The 26,915-nt window shown below is 43.5% G+C and overlaps 1 protein-coding gene across 4 annotated transcripts in view; it reads right to left on the reverse strand.

Moving 5' to 3' along the window:
* LOC139535845 (sodium-coupled neutral amino acid transporter 3-like) overlaps positions 1 to 26,915 on the reverse strand; it is a 91,439-nt gene that overhangs the window by 37,633 nt on the left and 26,891 nt on the right. The window contains exons 2-8 of one of the 4 annotated variants that reach the window (XM_071335684.1): positions 13,765 to 13,882; positions 12,975 to 13,007; positions 12,653 to 12,737; positions 12,385 to 12,500; positions 4,861 to 4,934; positions 2,562 to 2,654; positions 1,526 to 1,607 (exon numbers count right to left, since the gene is read on the reverse strand). In XM_071335684.1, the coding sequence (XP_071191785.1) occupies positions 1,526 to 1,607; positions 2,562 to 2,654; positions 4,861 to 4,934; positions 12,385 to 12,500; positions 12,653 to 12,737; positions 12,975 to 13,007; positions 13,765 to 13,853 (572 nt within the window). In that variant the 5' untranslated portion in view covers positions 13,854 to 13,882. Of the gene's footprint in view, positions 1 to 1,525; positions 1,608 to 2,561; positions 2,655 to 4,860; positions 4,935 to 12,384; positions 12,501 to 12,652; positions 12,738 to 12,974; positions 13,008 to 13,764; positions 14,098 to 26,915 lie in introns of all 4 variants that reach the window. The other 3 variants (XM_071335682.1, XM_071335683.1, XM_071335685.1) reach the window with 3 other exon arrangements.

The raw sequence follows: 26,915 nt of genomic DNA on the forward strand, positions 1-26,915 counted from the left end.
GAGGGTGAGAACGTGGGGTCTCTAGTGACCACTGACTGGACTGGAGGGTGAGAACGTGAGGTCTCTAGTGACCACTGACTGGACTGGAGGGTGAGAACGTGGGGCCTCTAGTGACCACTGACTGGACTGGAGGGTGAGAACGTGGGGTCTCTAGTGACCACTGACTGGACTGGAGGGTGAGAACGTGGGGTCTCTAGTGACCACTGACTGGACTGGAGGGTGAGAACGTGGGTAGCACAGCCCCGTCTGAGGCTGCAGGTTCTGGACTGGACAGTCACTGGGGTGGGGACACACCATGCCCTTAGCATACTGGGACAGACCAATCATAGTCTACTATACCCAAGGTGTACTACACCCAAGTGAAATAGGCCAATACATGACACATAGAATCCACTGGATTACTAATACTAACCAAATCCACCACATCTGAGACAGTGGGGGAGGTTAATCTCATATTTTCTCTATGACAGCGAATTCCAGCATCTGTATTCTAGAGTTGTAACCTGTGAGAGTGGTCCATTTATTGTGCTGTCAGTGTCAAGCTGCCCCACCTACACCCCAGCCAATCATCTTGCCATGTGACACAGTCACACATCATCACAGAGACGGGCAGAGGGTACTGACCTTCTGAACCACACAGAACACACAAACACGCATGCATACACACACCACAGCAATTCCAGACACAAACATCAACCACAACATACTCACACAAACAAACTCTCAATCCACATACAGTATCAACACTCCAGGCAAAGAGCAGATATCTGACAGCCTGGTTGGTAAAACACACACACAGCCTTGGGCGCTGATTGATCTATGGCTCGTTCTGTGGAAAGCTCACACACACACAATGTCATTCAGACGGAGAATATGAGGCGTTCTCTGTAGCTGTAAAACATTTCCTGGACATCATTCAGTTCAGTCAGCATCATAAACACACTGACAGCTGGACATAACACACCAACACAAGCCAGGCAGGCACCATATACCAGAGTATAGACAGTGCATAGAGGCTGCTACAGTATACCCAGTCTGTTTCAGGGTAAAGGCCATTGTCTTTGTGCTATCAGGCAACCTGCTCTAGTCTACATAGTGTTATCCTCTGGTTCACGTTTCAGCCGTGGAGCCTGGCTGTGTAATGATGTGTGTCTGTATCAGCGTGGCCAGGCTGCCCTCTTCTCCCAGGGTTGTTCTCACACACAGATGTTCTCAGGCCAGCTGCTTTGCATGGGGCATAGTGACAAAGGGCTTCAGACCTGTCAGTGCCAGTTGGCACCTTAAAATTAGATTGGCTTAACCTGAGAGGTTTCTCCTGTGGTGGTTTAACACTGGCTCAGGATCACTGGAGGAATTCACATGCCGTTGGATCATATCTCCTTCTGCTGAACTTTAATGCCCATCCATCCAACTGGATGAAAACACAGGCAGCCACCTCCCCCTCACTGCCTGATACATTAAGAACTGTTTCAGAACAGTGGCCCTCTATGTTACTGTTGTAAAGAACATGCTTTATGTTACTCACCCTGATGGCTTGTCAACCCCCAGGAAGGCCTGGATGACCAGAGGGAACTCATACTTCACGATGTACAGGTAACTGGACATGGCTGTAGGAGGGACACACAGAGAGACACAGCTATTAGTAATAGTATCACACACATGCACACACTCACACGTATACACATGCAGTATACACACGCAGTATACACACACTTAATCCTTGTGCAGGCTGTGCATATTATCCTGGACAACAAACATCATAAAATACAAGCAAGACAATCACATTCCAGCAAATCTAAATATATCTTAAAACGCACACTGACACCCACGCTAATCCATTTTATACCTTTCGTATTGAATACTTTGATGTTGTGCTGATATATCCTCTTGAGAAAACAACAGATAACATAACTAAAACAGTGAATTCAGTATCTCTGGTAATCTCTGTGTAGCACAGGTTAACATGGTGACAAGAATGCAAAATGAAGTTATTGCTATGAGATATCACAGGCATAGAAACTACATTTTTCCTCAATGAAGTAGAGAGAGCTAGAAAGTTGAGTATCTGCCAGGCATGCAGAGATGCGTGTCACCACCTGGGTGTCAGAAGGGAGGGAAGGAGAAAAGTAGTTGACTGTCATCCGCATAGCAATGATGGAAGAGACCATGTGAGGATATGACGGAGCCGAGTGACTTGGTGTATAAGAGGAGAGGGCCTAGATTACTGCCCGGTCTTTCCTGCATCCCCACACAGACTCAGAATCTCCTCACCTTCCCTATACACACATCAGGGAGAGAGAACAGAAGAACAGCAGGAATGGAGAGATGCAGAAATAGAAAGGGGCATTACTAATAGAGCCAGGCTGCTCTCAGGGGTACCCACTGACAAGGTCATATGATGATGACACATCCCCAGAGAGACACTGTGTGTGTGTGTGTGTGTGTGTGTGTGTGTGTGTGTGTGTGTGTGTGTGTGTGTGTGTGTGTGTGTGTGTGTGTGTGTGTGTGTGTGTGTGTGTGTGTGTGTGTGTGTGTGTGTGTGTGTGTGACAGAGGCGTCACCTCCGATGTTCTGCAGCGTGATGGCGATGCCGGCAGCCATCTTGCCTGGCGTTCCAAATGCCCTTTGGCCCAGCTGCTCATAAGCCCGGATACCTGAAGCACAGTCATCAAACACATTCACATACAGAACTGTACTGCGGCGTAGAGCATGTAGGGCACTGGGGAGGGGGATGTGAATTCCTAGTGATCAGACTAACTAAGCATATGTTGAATTTTTTGCAGAAATGCCTTCTTGAACATGTACACTTTCACGTGTATTAGTAACAAACTTGTATGTCATCTGTAAATACAAATACAATTGTTAAATTACGAGCCAAGTTGTTTAAACCACGGAAAAAGCCAGAAACCTTCCTGATAGCCATGATTGGCTGAGATAATGGATGGGCTGGACATGCTGAGAGATGAGTTCTGATTGGTCTGCCATGTCGCAGGCTGCTCAGTATGTGTAGATAATCTTTGCTACCGTTTTTTAAATGTTTTAATTTTATTATTAAAACCATGGAGAATTGCAAAAGTATTGCTATTGCTCTCAACAACATTTCTGCCCTGAATTTAGCAGGTGCAATCGACCAAGATATGTGGGAAAAAGTTGTAATGGATTACTTTCTGGAGGACGATTTTGCCATGCTGACTCTCTCTGACCCTGAAACTGATTCCGACGATGAGGAAACCCCAGACTTAGGTAAAAACATTATCATTGAACCAGACATTGTATTGTCTTCTGATGACAGTGATTGGGAAGATACTGAGATCAACAGTGTTGTTGTCACGGAAGAAGTTGACTGAGTTTGGAAATCAGTGGAATGCCTGGTGGAAGCAGAGCATGAGAACGAGGTGAAGAAAACGCTGACGTTTGATTGCAAACGCGGAGGGAGTTGAAAAGAGAACACAGAAGGCTGTTGTATAAAACACCTGTCTTCCAGATTACATCTTCAAACTAAGGGCAACCATGGCATCCATGACAGAGAGAGAGAAAGATCTGATGATTCTTATGGCATTGCACACAGTCAGTGTGAACTGGAGTGACTTTACTCAATGGCCCAAGCAAGCTGTACAAACAAAACGCAAATGACAGAGAACTTCTTACTTAGTGAAAGGGGTTCCAGTCTACCGTGAAGCATTCCATGTATACGGGTAAGAGTCTAGCTACATTTTCACATATGATACATTTCAAATGTTGTCAAAGTTGTTTTCATTGGAAGTTAAAGCATAATGTTAGGTAGCTAGATAACATTAGCTGGCTGGCTAGCTAGCAAGCTACGTGTATGATCTACATAGTAATATTATTCATATCTCAGAAATCTGTTTGCATCGCTAGCTATAGCCTACTACTAGGTAGCTAGCTGTCATTGAACCTACAGATGTTGGTTAGCTTTTGCTACCTGCAGATTCATACTACATCCTTTCATGCATGGTAGCTAGCTATGACAATCTATTTGTATTGTCATACTGTATGGGTTGGGACTATGGTTTATTGTTTAGCTAGCTTGCTAGCTACATGTCTAAACAAAAGACTCCACTTCACCAAATGATTACATGACCCATCAATGTAGCCAGATGTGTCTCGGGTGATATGGCCTATTGTATTTCTTGAACATGTGAACAGGTCTAGCAATAGAGACCCATCGACTTAGCTACAGTAGATGTGGCTGGGGGTGGTTATAGCCTCTCGTTTACCATAAACAGTAATGTGAAGAACAACATCACCTGCACCAAGGTCAGATTAGAATATAGGCCAAGGACTAGATAAAGTATATTTCTACCTGCCGTTTTTCCTTATTGTGGACTATTACTTTTACCACTTTTAGTCTTGAAATCTTTGGTTGTTTACTACATTACCTTACTCACTCTGTTTAGCACATAGCCTCACATGTGAATCCTTAAAAAGATGGGTGGGCCTAAGGCTTAAGAGAGTGTGAACAATGCTAAACGGGTGTAAACAAAGAAGAGCTCTCTAGTAGGTGTACCAAAACATTTAAGGACCATTTTCTCAAAAGTGGGGTTACAGGTTTATCATATTTTCAAAGCAGCATTACTTTCCCATTCTTCCTTAACTGCAATGTATGATATAACATTTTGAAGCTCTGAGTCTGTACTTTTATCCAATGTAAAAACCACAATTTAAAACTTGGGAAATAAGACCAAAAAGAGATGGTGGGTCACATATGCTAAAGAGAAGAGGCAGGCTGTGAGGCTATGGGATGTTATCATGACGTTAGTCTTCCTGACAGGGGTTGTAGGGGTTGACTGGTGTATGGTCTCCAACAAAAGTCCTGCTCATGGTCTGAAGACTACATACCCACAATGCCAGATGACTTGAGTAGCAAGTGGATGGAGTAAGATGAGAGGACAGCCACTACTGTCAGGAGCACCCTGCAGAGGAGAGAGGAGAGAGCTTCATCATCATCCTCCTCATCATCATCAACACCATCATTGTCATAATCACAGGGACTTTTCTGCCATTGAAATCCTTGAGTGGGCCGCCTAAGCAATTTTTCAGGTCGCCTAAATACATTTTCGGGATGGAAAAACGCTTTTAGTGTTAACTTAAATGACAAAAACAAGATATAAAATATGTAGAAAAGATAATGGACCTATATATTTTTTTATAATATAATCTTTGAGAACTAACAATCTGCAAAATAAAAGCAACACAGTCAGGGAGAATTGAAAATTCCAAAAACAATTAATTTAGCAGTATATATTTTTGTTAATACGTTTTAGCAAAATAACACAGTATTAGCCATGGCAAAATGCATAGAATTGCAGGAAATTTGCTTTAAAACTTTAAAACTGCAAAATGTTCTCTTACTGTGGCAGAATACGTAAAATTGCATGAACATTAAAACTGCAACAAAAAAAATCCGCTGCATAGCAAAATGTGTAGAATTGCAGGAAATTCGCTATAAACTTCACTAATTTCTCACAGCTCCATGGAGAAATTTGAGAAAATTCTCTAAAATTCAGCTATGCTGACGGGGAGAATACGCCCCCTGCCATGCCCCCCTGCCAAGCCACCCACCTAAGCCCCTTTTTTATCCAGAAAAAACCCTGTTATCATCATCATTATCATATTCACCATCATCCTCCTCATCAACACCATCATCATTCTCCTCCTCATCATCAACACCATCATCACCACCACCACCATCATCCTCCTCCTCATCGCCATCCATAACACCATCATTGTCATAATGAGCATCATCATCAAAATCATCAGTGTGATAAGCATCATCATTATAATCATCATCATCAACCTCATCCTCAACACCATCATTGTCATAATGATCATTATCACCATCATCCTCATCCTTATTGAACTTGATGACCCAGCACATTCTGGTGCAGTATGACTGTAACAGCTGTCCTAATCCATGGCTCTACAGATAACATTCATCCATGTAAACCATTGATTCAGCTGGATGTACAGCTGGGTGTTGGGTTAAAGGGTCTTGAGTCTTGGGTTATGGGGTGCATTCATAAACAGCAACCCACTGACTCAGGTTCACCCAGGGTTAGCCTCATACAGAGCCTCAGCCTTACAGAGCATCAGTCTCACTGGCTGCATTAACTACAAATATCTCCCCCATTCCCCCACCACTAGAAACAACCACAAGGACATTAGGGGCGTTATTTAGAGGTGGAAATATTTACAAAGCAAAGCTGACATTGACATTAAGCTGAGGAAAAACCCCAGAGTTAACGAAGAGGAAAAGTAAAAGACTCTCTGGTCCAAGATCTCCCAAAATACTGCTGCAGGCCCCAGCGGCCAACATCTGGCCGAACAGACCAATCTGATCTCCTACTCCTCCCTCTCTCCAACTTCAACTTTTTTTCTTTCACATTTCTTTCAAATTGTTACTCTTGGCAACTGAAACTGGGCTTGCGTCAGAGAGGCAAAGCACGTCTTTCACCTCAAATTCAACTATGTTCCGTTTCACATTGTTCTGTGTCTCGTGCAGCGTGGTGGAAGAATGCTGCAGGGCTGATTTGTGGTGGAGGAGAAGTTAGCTGGTACAGTGGAGGGGAACAGTGGGACAGTTAGACAGACAGGCAGACTGGCAAACGGAGACAGAGAGACAGACAGACAAACTGCATTCCCGCCAGGGCCAGTGCCAGGGCCAGGGCCCGGATGAAACTTCTGTGTGTGCCAACTTAAGTCTCCACTATAATCTGAAAAGTTAGACCACTACAACGGGGCAAAAAAGCTACATGGGTTTAATGGGGTTTCAAATATGAATGGGATGTGAATGGGTTGCAAATAAGGGCCAGTGCACAGCTACCTCCCTCCATACAGCCTCTGAAAACCCTCTTTGTTCAGCTAAAGTCCACATGACACAACAGTCAGGCCCAGAGGTGTTATACAGTCAGTAGCCCTCTGCCGGCCTCCGCTCCGGCCCCTTTCCTTCCAGGAAACACAGAAATCTCCTTACAGCAATACCACCAGTCATTTGCTGGGCCCCAGCAGCAGCTATAGGCTACTGGTCCCATGGCCCCCCTGGCCCTGCACTCATACATAGGCATGAATGGTGTCAGATGTGAGTCTGATGCACCATGCCTTAGAGCAGACTACAGGGCCATACCAATAGTGGGTGATTGGAATTCGTGTCAGTGCTGTAATGCTCCAATGGACAGAGTAGGTGTTACAGTAGGTGAGGTCAAAGGAAAGGGTAGGATAAAGTACTGGAGGGATTGGAAGCTAGTCTGGGTACCAGTCTGTTTAGCTCATTCCACTCCTTGCCACTCCTGTCATGATAAGCTGATCTTTGGCATATGACATGGAATACAAGGAGTGGGATGTTAGCTAAACCAACTGGTACCCGGGCTAATGGGATGCCACAGTATTAATGTGATGTTAGTTTGGTGTGTTGTTGAGTTTCCCTTTGTTTATCTGTGTTCAGAGAAGCGTGCGCTGCTGCTATGTAGGTCTGTTGTCCCCCTTGGGAATGAGCAGCTAAGATTCAGACTGACAACGTACGCTGGCAGAAAGAATTGAGAGGAGAGGGAGTTGCACCCTGGAGGCTGGAGCACAGCACACAGTGGTCCACTGAAAAGTTGCTTGACTGGCTGTCCCCCTCCCGAGTCCCTCTACATCAGGATTGGGAAACTTTAATGAGGGTGGAGGCCACAAAAAATATGAAGTCATCATGAAGGGCAGCAGTTGCTCGCGGGTCTGCGACCATGATTACAAATGTAGATAGCTGGCTGCTAGATTAACTTACGAATCAAAGAAAAATAGCTGACAAGGGCTAATTGAGTGACTATCAGTGACTGACATAACAAGAGAAAAACTGCTGATGCAAAACCACATTTAGAAATTGCACCTTGTGTATTCTATTATTCTAACTTGCAACAGTAAGTTAAGACCCTGACTGAGTTTCCTGTGCAACATGAAACTAAACACGCTTCACACACTGTTCATGTGAAATGTACAGATGTAGGATCTTAAAATTGATCCGAGGGCCTTCAAAAGAAGGGCCGCCGGCCTCCCATCCCTGCTCTACAGTACATGTTTCTCTCCCTCTCTTTCTCTATCCCTCTCGCTACATCTGTGATACCAGTCAACATGGCTGCTTGAGAGCATAATGATTTGAGGCATGTGGATACAAAAGTCATTTGTAGTAGATACATACATTCATACTGTAAATGCACACTGGTAATTGCTACACTGTGTGTCACTGTGGTTCTATTACAGGTGTAGGATCTTAATTTGATCACTCTTTTGTTTCAAACTTGTAGTGTATTTGAGTTTTAAAAAGGTTCTAAAGTTTGTAATTTCCACTTTGACATGTCAGAATTGATTTGCCCTAACAATTTTTTTTTATCAACCCTAAAGAAATCTCCATGAATTATAATCCACATAATAATTCAGATTTCCTGTTGCAGCAAGACAATTTTCCTACTGTAGCAAACTGGCTCAAATGAAGATCCTACATCTGTACATTTCACATGAACAGTGAGTGAAGCATGTTTAATTTTAGATTGCACAGGAGCAGTTAAGGTTGTATATACTGTAAGCCAGGTGACACAGACAGACAAACAGACAGTGTCGTAACCCAGGGTTCAGCTGGTCCAAATCAGTCCAGACCAGACAGAACACAGGTTGAGAAACCACAGTCACACCAACCAGCTCAAAATAAATAGCTGTTTTCAGTGTGGAAAAAACTCCTCTAGACATGTCTCTAGCCAGAAAGCTTGGATACAGTCTTTTGGATAATATTTATGTCGGTCATGGTTGTCTTAAATAGTATCAACGCTTCATTTTAGTCACATTTGGTAAGAAATGTGGGCATGCTGCCAATAAGACAAACACATACTACCTCTAGTTAGGAAATAAAAGATTGTGTGTTCTACCTACAATTCCACTGACTCTAAAACCTGTGCTACTGCTAGTATTCAGTCAATGGATTTGGCATTACTACACACATCCAAAATATTACTTTACCTCTAGCAGTGGTGGAAAAAGAACCCAATTGGCATACTTGAGTAAAAGTAAAGATCCACCACATTTTTGTAATTTAGCAGACAGTCTTATCCAGAGCGACTTAAAGTAGGTAGTGCATACATTTTCACACTGGTCCCCCATGGGAATCAAACCCACAACCCTGGCATTGCAAGTGCTATGCTCTACCAACTGAGCCACACAGGATTCTACATGACCAAAGGTATGTGGACACCTGCTCGTCGAACATGTCATTCCAAAATCATGGGCATTAATATGTAGTTGGTCCCCCTTTTGCTGCTATAACAGCCTCCACTCTTAAGGGAAGGCTTTCCACTAAATGTTGGAACATTGCTGAAGAGACTTGCTTCCATTCAGTCACTAGAGCTTTAGTGAGGTCAGGCACTGATGTTGGGTGATTAGGCCTGGCTCGCAGTCGGCGTTCCAATTCAACCCAAAGGTGTTCGATAGGGTTGAGGTCAGGGCTCTGTGCAGGGCAGTCAAGTTCTTCCACACCGATCTCGGCAAACTATTTCTGTATGGACCTCGCTTTGTGCACGGGGGCATTGTCATGCTGAAACAAGAAAGGGCCTTCCCCAAACTATTGCCACAAAGTTGGAAGCATCTATAATGTCATTGTATGCTGTAGTGTTAAACATTTCCTTCACCGGAACGAATGGTCCTAGCACAAAACACGAAAAACAGCTCCAGACCATTATTCCTCCTACACCAAACTTTAGAGTTGGCACTATGCAGGTAGCGTTCTCCTGGTTAGTCTGTCAGACTGCCAGAGGGTGAATGAAGCGTGATTCATCAATCCAGAGAATGCGTTTCCACTGCTCCAGAGTCCAATGGCGGTGAGCCTTACACCACTCCAGCCGATGCTTGGCATTACGCATGGTGATCTTAGGCTTGTGTCCAGAGGCAGTTTGGAACTCGGTAGTGAGTGTTGCAACCAAGGCCAGATGATATTTACGGGCTACATGCTTCAGCACTCCGCGGTTCCGATCTGTGAGCTTGTGTGGGCTATCACTTCACGGCTGAGCCATTGTTGCCCCTAGATATATCCATTTCACAATAACAGCACTTACAGTTGACTGGGGCAGCTCTAGCAGGGCAGAAATTTGACGAACTGACTTGTTGGAAAGGTGGCATCCTATGAAAGTGCCACGTTGAAAGTCACTGAGCTCTTCAGTAAGGCCATTCTACTGCCAATGTTTGTCTATGGAGATTGCATGGCTGTGTGCTCGATTTTATACACCTGTCAGCAACGGGTGTGGCTGAAATAGCCAAATCCACTCATTTGAAGGGCTGTCCACATACTTTGTATATTTAATGTACCTTCATAGAAAATGACTCAAGTATGTAAAGGTGAAAGTCACCCAGTAAAATACTTGAGTAAAAGTCTAAACGTATTTGGTTTTAGATATACTTAAATATCAAAAGTAAATGTAATTGCAAAAATATACAGTACTTAAGTGTCACGTTCCTGACCTTATTTTCCTTTGTTTAACTTTGTTTAGTTGGTCAGGACGTGAGCTGGGTGGGTAGTCTATGTTATGTGTTTCTATGTTGGGTTAAATGTGTTGCCTGATATGGTTCTCAATTAGGGGCAGGTGTTTGACGTTTCCTCTGATTGAGAACCATATTAAGGTAGGCTGTTCTCACTGTTTGTTTGTGGGTGATTGTTCCTGTGTCTGTCGCACCACACGGGACTGTTTCGTTTTCGTTCGTTTGGTTAGTCTGTTCCTGTTCGTGCGTTCTTCGTGTTAATTTGTAAGTTCTCATGTTCAGGTCTGTCTACGTCGTTTTGTTGTTTTGTAATCTTTCAAGTGTTTTTTCGTGTTCGTCTTTGCTTTAATAAATCTTCATTATGTCTTCATACCTCGCTGCATGTTGGTCCGATCCATGCTCCTCCTCATCTGAGGAGGAGAACGAATATGACAGCCGTTACATTAAGTTTTAAAAGTATAAATCATTTCAAATTGCTTATATTAAGCCAACTAGATGGCACAATTTGTATTTTATTTTTTATTAACGGATAGCCAGGGGGACACTCCAACACAACACACATAATTGACAAACAAAGCTTTTGTGTTTAGTGAGTCCGCCATATCAGAGGCAATAAGGATGACCAGGGATGTTCTCTTGATATGTGTGTAAAGTGGAACATTTTCCTGTCCTGCTCAGCATTTAAAGCGTAACGAGTATTTTGGTTGTCAGGTAAAATGTATGGAGTAAAAAGTACATTATTTTCTTTAAGAATGTAGTGAACAAAAAGTAAAGTACAGATACCCCAAAAAACAACTTAAGTATTTTTACTTAAGTACTTTACACTACTGACCTCTAGGTAGAAAGCTATTGTATTGTAATCCTATCTAAGGTCACTTCGTAAACAAATCCCTGGGGCTAGGAGAGTTTTCTAATAAATGCAGCATGATAAAGTCTTACAGCACACAGCACACACAGTGTTTCATGGAACAAGACTTAACATTCCAGATCCCATGGCCTCTGCCACCTTGTACCCCAGCTGCTGGGGTTAGGAGGTGTGATGGTAATAGGAGGATGACAAGAGTGGGTGCTAAACCCACAAACACATTACATAACCCCTTCATGACTAATCTGACAGCTGTTAAACTAAACTCTCTGTGACTCGTCCTGACAGCAGATGCCACCACAGCCCAGATTATTCTCCCTAGCTGGCATGGCAGACCCCTGAGAACGCACTCATGCACATTCAGTATTCACACATTCAATCACAGCACAAGATAGGACATGCAGATGCAAGCACATTGAGGTTATTTCCAGCATCCATCATTGTAATTACATTGGTTTAACACAGCAGCACAACGCTGCTATTAGCATATTAATGAGACTTCTCCACGCGGCCCCATTACATTTCATTATTCCACACAGGGCTCGAAATCCCTATTAATCTCAATGCAGATGTGTATCATGAAACACAAGGTTTTACGCACCACCAGCGTGTCACTGCTGTAGTTATGATAGCTATCACAGTAATGATGCCGTATTTGCCTTTTATCTAGTGACTGTTCAGTCACATACCGAGTTTACCGCCTGGTTAATTGCCTTTAAATAATTACAGGGCTATTTCTGTCCAGGGAGGAGCTCCATTCAGAGGGACTAAACAGAATGCAATTAAATCAGAGGAACATTTGTGGCTAATGTGCACATGCCTGACTGGGTTTACATCCATGTACATACATTTACAGTACCAATTGATCTTATCATTCATCATATAGAACTGTTGGTCATCTATGTTCATCACAATCATGAATTCATTCATACATCCATTCATTAATCCATCCATCCATCCATTAATTCATTAATTAATTAATCCATCCATCCATGTTGACTCACAGGAATAGAACGACCCCTGTGTTTGCCATGGCATACGACAATCCCAGAATTCCACTTCCCATGATGGCGTTGCCCAAGTTGAACACTGACATTCCAAAAGAGGTTTTCCCCTCAAACTGATTCCATGGAGAAACACATAGAGGTGAACACGCTTGTTAGCACAATGCTTACAACAATCAAAGTTGCTTTACAGAAGAAGAGAATAAACACGTTACAGATTCATCTGAACCATCCACTGGGGCGAAAGCAGCCTATAGGTTCCACTTACATCTGTGAAGCGTGTGGTCTTTTTGTCCTCCATGTTAGACAGGAACTCCTGACTCTCTGCGAGGTTGGCCTCTGGATCCTCACTTCTGTGGGGATTCATGGGAATAAAGCACAGTCATAAGAACATGAAGCAAGAACAATGTTGTAAAACCACAACTCAAGGACGCTCTCTCTGAGAGAATATTGGAATCACATAGGATAACATTCAACTGCTATAGGAGTCTGGGGCTGGTTGATACTGTTCTGTCCTTATCACAACTCATGATTGTAATGGTGAGAAACAGTACACTGAAACATATCCCTTCCTTGTAAATGTCACATACCTGACATTTTGGGCACTATTGGGAACAATTTCCCTACAAAGTACCGTAGAGAAAGACGTTCCATCATCCAATGAAAGCACAAAGAGAAAAAACAACAAACACACCCTCAGAAAATGACACAGTCTGGGTAAACTTATGTATTCAACTACTTAAGGGCACATGGTGAGACACTGTACATGTTAAACAGTTTATGTAATTTCCTGTGACTAAGGGCCAGGTCTGTTCCATGCTGATAGAGGTGACCTCATGATTAGTAGGGCAAAGGAACGCAGGCTCTGACGCTAGGTAGTACTAGGTACGCATGACCCACAATTCCACACACATATCCACAGTAGTTAACAAAGAGTAGTGTTGTTGTTGTGGGGTGTGTGAAGGGAGACATGTGACACTCTCAGAGAGTAGTAGGTCACAGCCGTAGCCCGCACGCAGGACTAGGCAGCCAGTAGCAGAGCTCACCTCACCTCTCTGACACGATAAGGCTCAGTGAGGAAGTACATCACATTCAACACTAATAGTTTCATTCTCGACCAACGTAAAATGTTGCCTAATACCTAGTACCTGAGTGTATACTTTTTTAGCTGAAAAGTTTCCTCTTGTCTGCTATTGTGTATCTAATCTTGTCCACCAGCCGTCTCTCTCTCTGTCAAACATGAAATGCGAAAGCAATTGAGCCTGGGGATGAGGTTATCTTCTATCTGAAAGAGTGTTTACTGAACTTTTAGAGATGAAAAGCCTATGTATTCTTTAGTATGTTTGCAGTCTGCTATCTTGTACCTGAGTGTATACTTACTGCTCTGTGGTGTCTCCTGCTGGTGTTTTGGCTGCTGCTGTGGTTTCCTCCCCAGTCTCATGGCCTTTCCCATTGGGAATAGAGTTCATCTCTGCTGGTGCTGGAGCTGATACTGGCACTGCAGGAGCAGGTTCCACACTTTCAGCTGCTTTATCTTCACTCATCTTTGCTTCAATGTATGTGTGTGTGTGTGGGTGTGTAAGTGTTTGTGTTTGTGTGTAAATGTGTGTGTGTGTAAGTGTTTGTGTGTCTGTGTAAGTGTGTGTGCGTGTGCATGTGTGTGTGTAAGTGTGTGTGTGTGCTGTGGCTGTCGTCCTCTTTTCCTTCAGGAGTCTGTGACAGAATAGACACGTGGCAGTTAGACTACAACTGATGAGTAAATCATGTTCATAATCACTGGAATATTACAAACAGTTCATTAAATGCAGATAAGCTCACTTATCTTGCACATCTTGCACAGCCATCTATCTGGGGATACAAATTATACAACTTGAATATAAATCTATTACAATAATACATTCAGCGATGCTTAACGACTAGGTTTCCCCCTAAATACTGGATACAATCAAGCAGATGGACGTTTATTGGGATGAATCTTGTCCTAGAGGCAGAACTGAGAGATTTCCAATAGATATGCCAGCAGCAAAGTCAAAATTGGCTACATTGTAAAAATTCATGAAAACTAAAATGTGCTTTTTGGTCTTAATTTAAGGTTTGGGTTAGGCATTTGGGTTAGCAGTGTGGTTAGGGTTAAGGTTTAGAGCTATGTTTAAAATCAGATTTTATGACTGCGGTTGTGCCTGCTAGTGACCACTGCAGAGTTCCCTCCAAAACAAGATTCATGACCAAAAACACTAACCTGCTACAATCAAGGTGCCAATGCGGTAGTGTTAACAATGACTTGGCCTAAGAGGCATGTTGAAAGATAAATGAGGCCTGTTCTTGGCAGATATAATGAGACTGTCTGTGTCTTCCTGGTAGGCCCCAGGTGAACGTGCAGACCAGCTGGCTGGATGCTTTACGGACATATTCAATCTCTCCATATCCCAGTCTGTTGTCCCCACTTGCTTCAAGATGTCCATCATTGTTCCTGTACCTAAGAAAGCGAAGTTAACTGAACGAAATGACTATCGCCCCGTAGTACTCACATCTGTCATCATGAAGTGCTTTGAGAGGCTAGTTAAGAACCATATCACTTCCACCCTAGATCAGGGATGGGCAACTGGCGATCCGGCCTGCGTCTCTTATGTAGGCTTGCGGATACATTTCCAAAGACAAAACAAAACTCAATCAGGGTCTCAACTTACTCTTAAGAGTTAGAATAATAGAATACACACGGTGCAATTTCGAGATGTGGTTGTGCATCAGCAGTTTTTCTCTTGTTATGTCAGTCACTGAACATGTCTATCACAACTTCCACCAAAGGTGGCTCCCCTGCCTGTCCGGGCGGCGCTCGGCGGTCGTCGTCGCCGGTCTACTAGCTGCCACCGATCTCTTTTTCCTTTTCTGTTTGTTATGTCTTATTGGTTGCACCTGTTTCTTGTTTGAGTTTTGTTTCAGGGCTATTTAAGCCTGTTAGGCCCGCCTGCTTTTGTGCGGGCTTGTTCTCTGTTTGTCTAGGTTGGTTGCGTGTTATGTTCACTGACTGTTTGGTGTCCAGTTTTGGGTTGGACATATTTATTTTCGCCTGTCGTTTTTGGCGTTACTTTTGGATACCGTAATAAAGTTTTGGTTTTCCCCATTATCCTCTGCCCTCTGCGCTTGACTCTGCACTCACCACTCCTGGCTGTGTGACAATGTCAGCAAACATTTTTTAGATTGGTATGTTAGATTGGTATGTTAGATTGGTATGTTAGTTGGTATTTTAGTCTAGCAACCAGCTATCTAATAATATCGTAATCATGGTTGAATTACTGACCATGGGGCCCCCATTGATTTTGTTAGTCACTCTCACTTAGATATCACGTTAAAAACGGCAAACATTTCTCTCCATTCTATGGCAAAATGTGTAGAATTGCAGGAAATTTGCTGTAAAACTGCACATTTTTCTCTCCGCCCCGGGGCAGAACATGTAGATTTTCAGCAAACTTGCTTTAAAACTGCAATATCTTCTCTACAGCCCATGGCAAAATGTGTAAAATTGCAGGAAATTAATTCTAAAGCTTACATGTTTTGCTCACAGATGGGGGAAACAACATTTCACTTAGGGCTCCCAAAAGGCTCTGACTACATGTTAGGGTGTGGATGTGGGTTTGGGTGTGGATCATGCCCCCCATGGTGAGTTCCGATTTTTTGGTGTTTCCCACCCCCATCAAAGTTGCCCATCCCTGCCCTAGACCAACTACAATTTGTGTACCGCCTCAACAGATCCACGGATGATGCAATCACCATCGCACTGAACACTGCCCTATCCCACCTAGACAAGAGAAATACCTATGAGATACCTATACCATCAGAGTGCCCTGCAAGCTCATCACTAAGCTCAGGGCCCTGGGTCTGAACCCCTCCCTGTGCAATTGGGTCCTGGACTTCCTGACGGGCCGACCCCAAGTGGTAGGTAGACAATAACCCCTCCGCCACACTGATCGTCAACATGGGAGCCCCACAGGGGGGTGTGCTCAGCCACCTCCTGTACTCCCTCTTCACCCATGACTGCGTGGCAACGCACATCTGCAACTCAATCATCAAGTTTGCTGACGACACAACAGTGGCAAGCCTGATTACCTACAATAACGAGACAGCCTACAGGGAGGAGGTGAGAGCCCTGGCGGAGTGGTGCCAGGAAAATAACCTCACACTCAACGTCAACAAAACGAAGGAGCTGATCGTGGATTACAGGACACAGCAGAGGGAACATGCCCCCCTCTACATTGACAGTGCCGCAGTGGAGAGGGTCAAAAGAAGATCATCAAGGAGCTCAGCCACCTGAGCCATGCCCTGTTCAGCCCGCTACCATCTAGAAGGTGGAGACAGTACATGTGCATCAAAGCTGGGACCGAGAGACTGATGAACAGCTTCTATCTCCAGGCCATCAGATTGTTAAACAGTCACCACTAGCCGGCCTCGGCCCAGTACCCTGCCCTGAACCTTAGTCACTGTTACTAGCTGGCTACCACCCGGTACACTACCCTGCACCTTAGAGACTGCTGCCCTATGTACATAGACATAGAACACTGGTCACTTTAATAATGTTTACATACTGTTTTACCCACTTTATATGTATATACTGTATTGTAGTCATGGTTCATCCTATATAACTACTATACATACAGTAAATAGTATATACACTATATATACAAAGGCATGTGGACACCCCTTCAAATTAATAGATTCTGCTATTTCAGCCACACCCATTGCTGACAAGTATATAAAATCGAGCACACAGTCATGCAATATCCATAGACAAACATTGGCAGAGGAATTGCCTTACTGAAAAGCTCAGTGACTTTCAACGTGGCACCGTCAAAGGATACCACCTTTCCAACAAGTCAGTTCGTCAAATTTCTGCCCTGCTAGAGCTGCCGCGTCTACTGTAAGTACTGTTATTGTGAAGTGGAAACGTCAAGGAGAAACAACTGCTCAGCCGTGAAGTGATAGGCCACACAAGCTCACAGATCGGGACCGCCGAGTGCTGAAGCGCGTAGCTCGTAAAAACAGTCTGTCCTCGGTTGCAACACTCACTACTGAGTTCCAAACTGCCTCTCAGCACAAGAACTGTTCGTCGGGAGCTTCATGAAATGGGTGTCCATGGCCAAGCAGCCGCACACAAGCCTAAGATCACCATGCGCAATTCCAAGTGTCGGCTGGAGTAGTGTAAAGCTCACCGCCATTTGACTCTGTCGCAATGGAAACGCATTCTCTGGAGTGATGAATCACGCTTCACTATATGGCAGTCCAACGGACAAATCTAAGTTTGGCAGATGCCAGGAGAACACTACCTGCCCGAATGCATAGTGCTAACTGTAAAGTTTGGTGGAGGAGGAATAATGGTCTGGGGCTGTTTTTCATGGTTCGGTCTATGACCCTTAGTTCCAGTGAAGGGAAAGCTTATCACTACAACATATAGTGACATTCCAGGCGATTCTGTGCTTCCAACTTTGTGGCAACAGTTTGGGGAGGCCCTTTCCTGTTTCCGCATGACAATGCCCCCGTGCACAAAGCGAGGTACATACAGAAATGGTTTGTCGAGATCGGTGTGGAAGAGCACAGAGCCCTGACCTCAACCCCTTCGAATACCTTTGGGATGAATTGGAATGTCGACTGCGAGCCAGGCCTAATCACCCAACATCACTGCCTGACCTCACTAATGCTCTTGTGGCTGAATGGAAGCAATTCCCCGCAGCAATGTTCCAACATCTAGTGGAAAGCCTTCCCTTAGGAGTGGAGGCTATTATAGCAGCAAACTCCATATTAATTCCCATGATTTTTGAATGAGATGTTCGACGAGCAGGTGTCCACATACCTTTGGTATAGTGTATTGTATCATGTAGTGTATTTATATTCCGGACTCTAACATTGCTCGTTCTGATATTTTGAATGATGTGTGTATTGTTTTGTATTGCTAGGTATTACTGCACTGTAGGAGCTAGAAACACAAGCATTTCGCTGCACGTGCAATAACAGCTGCAAATATGTCTAAACGGGCAATACAATTTCATTTTATTTAGTTATAAAGCACTTTCTAAGAACGCTAGAGGAGTTGACAACACAAACGCTTTCTGTTGTCAGCTTGTCAAGCGTAAGATAAAAGCACCAGCCGTAATCATTGAAGTCAGAAAACTAAGTTGATAAACAACCTTTGTTTCCGGGGAGAATCTCCAGCATTATTTAGTTGTCAGCTGACAGGTATTTTCCTCTATACTGCTTATGAGAGGAAAGGCCCCAGTTAGCTGTGACATTGCAGGCTTTGTGAGGGATGGTTCGGGCCCCTTTGTGAGGGACCCCTGTATCCTAGGTCCCCTACAGTGGTGTATAAGAAGAGCTGCTGGTGTACAGGCCCTGAAAGGCCCCTGAAAGGCTCCTGTGACATGCGTCTCCCTGTTCCTGTCAACCTCGGCTCCCTGGCTGTCCCTGAAAGCCCCCACAACTAATTTCCTTTTTACCTATGCAGCGTAAACAGGGGTAAAGGGCGGATGGAGTAGGGGGACAAGGTGGCACACACACAGTGCAACTTACAGAAGGAGGAGATGAAAGGCAGGAGAACCAGTTACGACCAGCTTAGAACCAGTTGCGGACCTAATTCTTTTGTTATAGCTTGCCATTTCTTTCTTTAATCGGGAAGGTATAAGCGTAGCGGCAGTGCTCTCGCTCTCTCAGTGCTCCAGACCTCTTCACTGACCCTGGTCCCCTCAGATGACCCCTGCTCCCGCCACCCCCACTTCACCTCCCCTGCCCGCATTTCAAAAGTAGCTTTTTGCAAAATTATTTTAGCACATCAAACACAGAGGGAGGTGTATAAACCCAGGGTCTCCATCGAGCAGCAGCCCCTCATGGCCTGTGTTACTGTGTCACCGGCCTCCACCAACCACATTGGGATGTGAGGCTTACTGCATAGCCAGGCTTCTCTGTCTCTCTGGCTAATGCGGGGCAACGTGGTCAGCTAGCAAAACATGGCACACAATGGCGCATGTTGTGTGGTTTCCTGGGAACGGGCCGGAGAACAGTGGCGCTATTGTGCCAGGCATCATTATACCACCGGCGCCCTCTTGGCTGCAGCTCCCTGGGCCACTTGATGGGCTGAAAAGGTAATTCATTGCGCCCTAATTGAAAAGACGGCACCTTGAATTCGGCAGCTGCCAGGGTACCGTGCTCACGCACATGTGTGGCAGGGGACGGGAAGGAGACAGGCAGGGGGTGGTGCCACACACACTAGGACCCCATCACCAGTGAGGAGTCTCTCTGTCACTCAAACAGCCCACCATTCATAGACAGGCTGGGCAGAGCACTCAGAGGAGGACCTGCAGCTAAACTGACGTGTGATTGGCTGGCTGGATCACAGCGGGATCTATGGGATGACTTCACAGGGTGGAGCTTCTCCACGACTTAGCTGATTGGGCAGAATCACATCTCCGAGAAACATTGTATGAATGAACTTCCTTCAGCTAACTGGGTGTGAAAACACAAACACAGTATGTTTTCATTCAGTAAGAATGCCTGGAAGATAGCTACCCACAGACACAGGGAATATGTCATGAATACAGTTTGTTTGAAGACTTAGTTGATTGTTCTCTCCCTGAGAGAGTGAGCCACTGAAGATGAAAGAGAATGGCAATGAAGAAGAGGATGCTTACAATGGGGAATGTAGGACAGTCACCATGTTATGTAAGCAGCAAGGATACACACATATCTCCATGTGAAGGAATAGGAGACTTCCCACCAGCATGTCACATATGCACAGATACACTATTAAATATAGTATGAAACATGAGAGAAAAGGTTGTGTGTTGATGAGAAGAGGTCTATCCTGGTCCAGTCAAGTAGCGATGAGATCATTCACATCCTGAATAGCATATGGTATGATGCCATCCTCACATCCCCTCCATGCACAATTAAAAAAGCCTGCCTGCCCAGCCATTATCCCTTAAATCTCAACACCTCACTTTCCCAGATTAGCCTCCTAAAAGTGTGTGCGAGCAGTTTGACAGGAATTGGATTGTTGGGAGAACGTCATGCAGGCTTACTCACCACCTTTAGGGAGGTGTACATGTGGCGTCAGGTAATTACACAGAGAGCGTTTAATTAAATTCTGCATGCTGTTATTTTAAAGGTCTTTCCATCTATAAATAACTATTAATAGATAGGTTTATTTGCTCTGGCTCTGCATGCAGCAATATTATACAGATGGAAAGGCTGACAGAGAGAGAGAGAAGCAGTCGTTTGGCAATCATCCCTATATTACTCCCTAAGCCAGTGGACATTGTGGATGCAGTGGTTTTATAAACCGCTACTGTGTTCTGTTCTTTCAGGGCTTTATGTGTGTATTTGTTGGGTTGGGTCTCTGTTTTGTGTAGACAGAAGGCAGTGTCCCCAGGGGAAAAGAGCTTGTTCGGTAAGGGTGGGGGTTAGGGGTGGAGGAATGGCACTAGGGGAAGAATTATGCAAGAGCAAATGTCACATTGTTACGCTTCAGTTTGGGAGAAAATCAATGTCCTCATTCCCTGTCTGATCTGTCAGACTTGCTGTTTATCCATGCCCTGCAGAGCCCTGATCCCCAAAAACCTCCTCAATTTGTCACCCTCCGACCAGCGTCTGTGCTGCTGGGCTTATGCTGCTCTGACGTAGAATGCACGGCTAAGAGACGTCATCCCAGGAGGGGGGTGTATGAGGGAAAGACATGTTTACAGCTGTCCCTGACCCACATAGCACATTTACCAACACTTATTACTTTTACTGCAGTGTGTGTGTGTGTGTGTGTGTGTGTGTGTGTGTGTGTGTGTGTGTGTGTGTGTGTGTGTGTGTGTGTGTGTGTGTGTGTGTGTGTGTGTGTGTGTGTGTGTGTGTGTGTGTGTGTGTGTGTGTGTGTGTGTGTGTGTCATGCCCATAGGGGGACACCCATCCCCCTCAAATTTGTTTTGTTTGTGTATTGTTTCTCTCTAACACTACTATACACCTACTAACTGTATGAAGTTGGCTTTAGCTAGCCCAGATAGGTTCCCAATCTCCCAACCTTATAACTAGCTACCAAGAAGCCATTTCAGGCTATCAATGAAGTTACAGTAGCTAGCTGCAGGCAGGGAGAAAATAAAAGTGCCACTGCCCCACTTTTTCTAACCCATGTGGCTACACACGTTTACATTTATTTTTTCCTTACAACCCATCAATTATAGCACTGTATTGTATTTGTGTGTGCACGTATTTTGAATAACTGCTTAACCCAGTGTGAGTTTTTTTATGCGCGTGATGTCACTGTTCCAAAATGTGATTGTTTCGCAACAGGACAGTGCCTCAAATCAAGACACGCTGCCTGCTAATTATCTATAAGCTATCATTCAACTTGTACATTTCAAATTATTTTCTAACAAGTTTTATTTTCTGACAACAATTTGAATTGAGGTGTGTTCCGCCTCCTCATTAATTCACAAGAAGTGTGAGGACAATTGTTGCAGACAATTTATGTTTGACACTTAACTGAGCCAGACAAACTTCTCTCTTCAATGAGCCCAAGCACATCCCCAGTGTTTCCCCAGATCAAATAAGCAGAGATTTGTGCATCTCCAGTCAGAACAGGCCTTGCAGAAACTTTTCCCCCTGGCACATTTTCCGGCTGGCGCCCGCATTGCCTTCTTTGTTGTTTTCCTTACAAATAATAACTTTGGATATGTGCCTTATTTTCTGGATATCGTGTGGTCGTTTCTACTGTAGTATACCATGGGTATGTATGGAGCATAATGTATTTACTGTTTTATTCACGTTTTCAAGTACTCGTGACAAATCATTCATTACGATTCCTGCATGGCTTTTAATGGACACATATGATGTGTGTAAAATACTTTTTTGAAGATTGTACTGATTATGATGAGTTAATGCTAAGCTATTTGCCAGCTATGTGTGGCGCCATGTTTGTTGACATTATACAATGCATTCTGGGTGTCACATAAACATCTCTCAGACCAAAGATGTTATAACAAAATGAGGTGAAGGGATGGTTCACTCATCTTTCGAGTAAACTCCTGGAAGTGAATGATGGTTAGTGAATGATGGTAGACAAAACACCCCTTTCAACATACATGTGTTGGTACGTGTCAAAGGGTTAAATCGATACTGGGGGCATTATCCGTGGCAGACCTTACCTCAGCAAGATGAGGGTTTAAAGTGTCAATCTGTGATTGCTACATACATTTTTTACTTTTAAATTAATGATATACAGCAAATGACCCATTTCACGTCACTACTGCACGTCACTACTACACAGTGATTTTTCCAGAAATGCCTTCTTGAACATGTGAACTTTCATGTGCCTTAATAACAAACGTTTATGTCATCTGTAAATATGAACACAGTTGTTAAATTACGAGCCTAGTTGGTTTAGCCATGGAAAAAGACGGGAAACTTCCGCTAGCCATGATTGGTTGAGATAATGGTTGGGCTGGACATGCCGAGAGATGAGTTCTGATTGGTCTGACATGCCTATAACATGAGCTGCTCAGATAATCCTTGCTGCTGTGGATTTTTCGAAAGATATAGCCTTGGAGAACTGCAAAAGTGCTGCTACTGCTCTCAACAACATTGCTGCGATCATGCCATGCTGACTCTCTCTGACTCTGAAAATGAATCAGATGATGTGGAAATCCCTGACTTAGGTAAAAACATTTTAATTGAACCAGACATTGTACAGTCTTCTGATGACAGTGATGGGAAAGAAACGGAGATCAACATCACGGAAGAAGTTGACAGAGTTCTGAAATCAGTGGAATGCCCGGTGGAAGTGGAGTCTGAGAAGGAGATGGAGAAAATTCTGACGTTTGATTGCAAATGCAGAGGGAGTAGAAAAGAGAACACAGAATGATGTTGCATAAAACACCTGTCTCTGGATTACATCGTCAAACTAAGGGCAACTATGGCCGTGAAGCATTCATCCATGTATACAGGTAAGTGTCTAGCTACATTTTCAGATATTATACGTTTCTAATTTTGTCAGAAAGTCGTTAAAGGGTACGGTTAGCTAGCTAGCTAGCTACATGTATTATTTGTGTAGTAATATTATTCACATCTCAGAAAACTGTTTGCATTTATATTTATAGCCTACTGTTAGCTAGCTGGCTAACATTGAACCTAGTTGGTTATCTTTAGCTACCTGCAGATTCATACTACATCATTTCATGCATGGTGGCTAGCTATGACAATCAGTTTGTATTGGTACTGGTTGGGATTGTGGTTAATTGTTTAGCTAGCTAGCTACATGTCTAAACAAAAGACTTCACTTTACCAGATGATTACATGGCCCATCAACTTAGCCAGGTGCCTCTGGGGCTGATTACGGCCATCTTTTGCAATCGCAACAAATAATCTGCTCAGACCCCAACCAAGGAGCATCAAAAGTCGTGCTATAAATTCTCAGACAACACAAGGATTCCTTGATGCCCATCCAGACTCCTTCTGCCTACCCAAGGACGTCAGAGGACAAAAATCAGTTAACCTTTCACGAGCCTCTACCCCGGGTCCGGGATCACCCCCCACCCCCCCCCCACACACTGATTAGCATAGCTAGCATAGCTTCACAAGTAGATAGTAGCATCTAAATATCATTAAATCACAAGTCCAAGACACCAGATGAAAGATACAGATCTTGTGAATAAAGCCACCATTTCAGATTTTTAAAATGTTTTACAGGGAAGACACAATATGTAAATCTATTAGCTAAACACGTTAGCAAAATACACAATTTCTTTGTCCACCATTTTTTCTCTCCACCAGTAGCTATCACCAATTCGGCTAAACTAAGATATTGATAGCCAATAACCAATAAAAAACCTCATCAGATGACAGTCTGATAACATATTTATGGTATAGGATAGGTTTTGTTAGAAAAAAGTGCATATTTCAGGTAGAAATCACAGTTTACAATTGCACCGACCATCACAACTCGACTAGAATTACTATAGAGAGCAACGTGTATGACCAATTTACTCATCATAAAACATTTCATAAGAATAGACAAAGCATAGCAATGGAAAGACCCAGATCTTGTGATTCCAGACAATATTTCAGATTTTCTAAGCGTTTTACAGCGAAAACACAATAAATCGATAAGTTAGCATACCACATGTGCAAACGTTACCAGAGCATCGATTCAAGCCAAAGAGAGCTATAACGTAATCATCGCCAAAATATATTAATTTTTTCACTAACCTTCTCAGAATTCTTCCGATGACACTCCTGTAACATCATTTTACAACATACATATAGAGTTTGTTCGAAAATGTGCATATTTAGCCATACAAAACCGTGGTTATACAATGGAAATACTAGCAAATCAAGGCTCAAAATGTCGGACGTCATCTTTCAGAGTGATCTAGTTTAATCGAAAGCTAATCATATACTTGACTAAAAAATACAGGGTTGACAGGAATCGAAAGACAAATTAGTTCTTAATGCAACCGCTGATTTACATTTCTAAAATTATCCTTACTGTGCAATACAGGGTTCGCCAAGTGAAGCGATAACAAACAAAATGGCGGATTATGCGTTTAAAATATTTCGACAGAACAACGATTTATCATATTAAATATTTCTTACTATGAGGTGATTTTCCATCAGATTCTTGGGCAATGTATCCTTTCTTGGGTCTAATCTTCTTTTGGTCGATAGATGTCCTCTGTCCTTCGAAATGTCCACTAACATCGACCGAGACCCCGAAACGTGACCAAAGCTTCAAAGTGCACGACAAAGAAATTCCTCAAAATCGCACTAAACGGATATAAATTGCTATAAAACGGTTCAAATTAACTACATTATGATGTTTTTAACAACTATAACGACTAAAAACATGACCGGAGAAATATCACTGGCTAAACAACCATTTGGAAAGAGGCAAGCTCGATGTCCATCTTGCGTAAGACGCGCGAAGGAAAGGACGGTACTTCCACGTTTTCTTGTTTTATAGTGGCTCTGATTGTGCAATCGACTCCATTCAAAGCGTGATGACGTACTGACACCCAGAGGAAGACGTAGGCAGTGTCGGTTTCTCAGTAGCATTTACAGGCACCTTAAAACCGACCCCAGATCAGGGGTCAAAATTTCTGAAATCTGACTCCCTGTCAGGAAAAGTGCTGTAGAAGTAGTTCTGTACCACTCAGAGACAAAATTCCAACGGCTATAGAAACTAGAAAGTGTTTTCTATCCAATAATAACAATAATATGCATATTGTACGATCAAGAATTGAGCACGAGGCAGTTTAATTTGGAGACCAAAAAATGCTAATGCGGAACAGCACCCCCTATAGTTGCAAGAAGTTAACCACCTAACTGAGGAACTCAATTTAACCGTGCGCAATACCCTAGATGCAGTTGCACCCCTAAAATCTAAAAACATTTGTCATAAGAAACTAGCTCCCTGGTATACAGAAAATACCCGAGCTCTGAAGCAAGCTTCCAGAAAATTGGAACGGAAATGGCGCCACACCAAACTGGAAGTCTTCCGACTAGCTTGGAAAGACAGTACCGTGCAGTATCGAAGAGCCCTCACTGCTGCTCGATCATCCTATTTTTCCAACTTAATTGAGGAAAATAAGAACAATCCAAAATTTATTTTTGATACTGTCGCAAAGCTAACTAAAAAGCAGCATTCCCCAAGTGAGGATGGCTTTCACTTCAGCAGTAATAAATTCATGAACTTCTTTGAGGAAAAGATCATGATCATTAGAAAGAAAATTGCGGACTCCTCTTTAAATCTGCGTATTCCTCCAAAGCTCAGCTGTCCTGAGTCTGCACAACTCTGCCAGGACCTAGGATCAAGAGAGTCACTTAAGTGTTTTAGTACTATATCTCTTGACACAATGATGAAAATAATCATGGCCTCTAAACCTTCAAGCTGCATACTGGACCCTATTCCAACTAAACTACTTAAAGAGCTGCTTCCTGTGCTTGGCCCTCCTATGTTGAACATAATAAACGTCTCTCTATCCACTGGATGTCTACCAAACTCACTAAAAGTGGCAGTAATAAAGCCTCTCTTGAAAAAGCCGAACCTTGACCCAGAAAATATAAAAAACTATCGGCCTATATTGAATTTTCCATTCCTCTCAAAAATTTTAGAAAAAGCTGTTGTGCAGCAACTCACTGCCTTCCTGAAGACAAACAATATATACGAAATGCTTCAGTCTGGTTTTAGACACCATCATAGCACTGAGACTGCACTTGTGAAGGTGGTAAATGACCTTTTAATGGCGTCAGACCGAGGCTCTGCATCTGTCCTCGTGCTACGAGACCTTAGTGCTGCTTTTGATACCATCGATCACCACATTCTTTTGGAGAGATTGGAAACCCAAATGAGTCTACACGGACAAGTTCTGGCCTGGTTTAGATCTTATCTGTCGGAAAGATATCAGTTTGTCTCTGTGAATGGTTTGTCCTCTGACAAATCAACGGTACATTTCGGTGTTCCTCAAGGTTCCGTTTTAGGACCACTATTGTTTTCACTATATATTTTACCT

The sequence above is a fragment of the Salvelinus alpinus genome, chromosome 12 (assembly GCF_045679555.1).
Source record: "Salvelinus alpinus chromosome 12, SLU_Salpinus.1, whole genome shotgun sequence".
Taxonomy (NCBI): domain Eukaryota; kingdom Metazoa; phylum Chordata; class Actinopteri; order Salmoniformes; family Salmonidae; genus Salvelinus; species Salvelinus alpinus.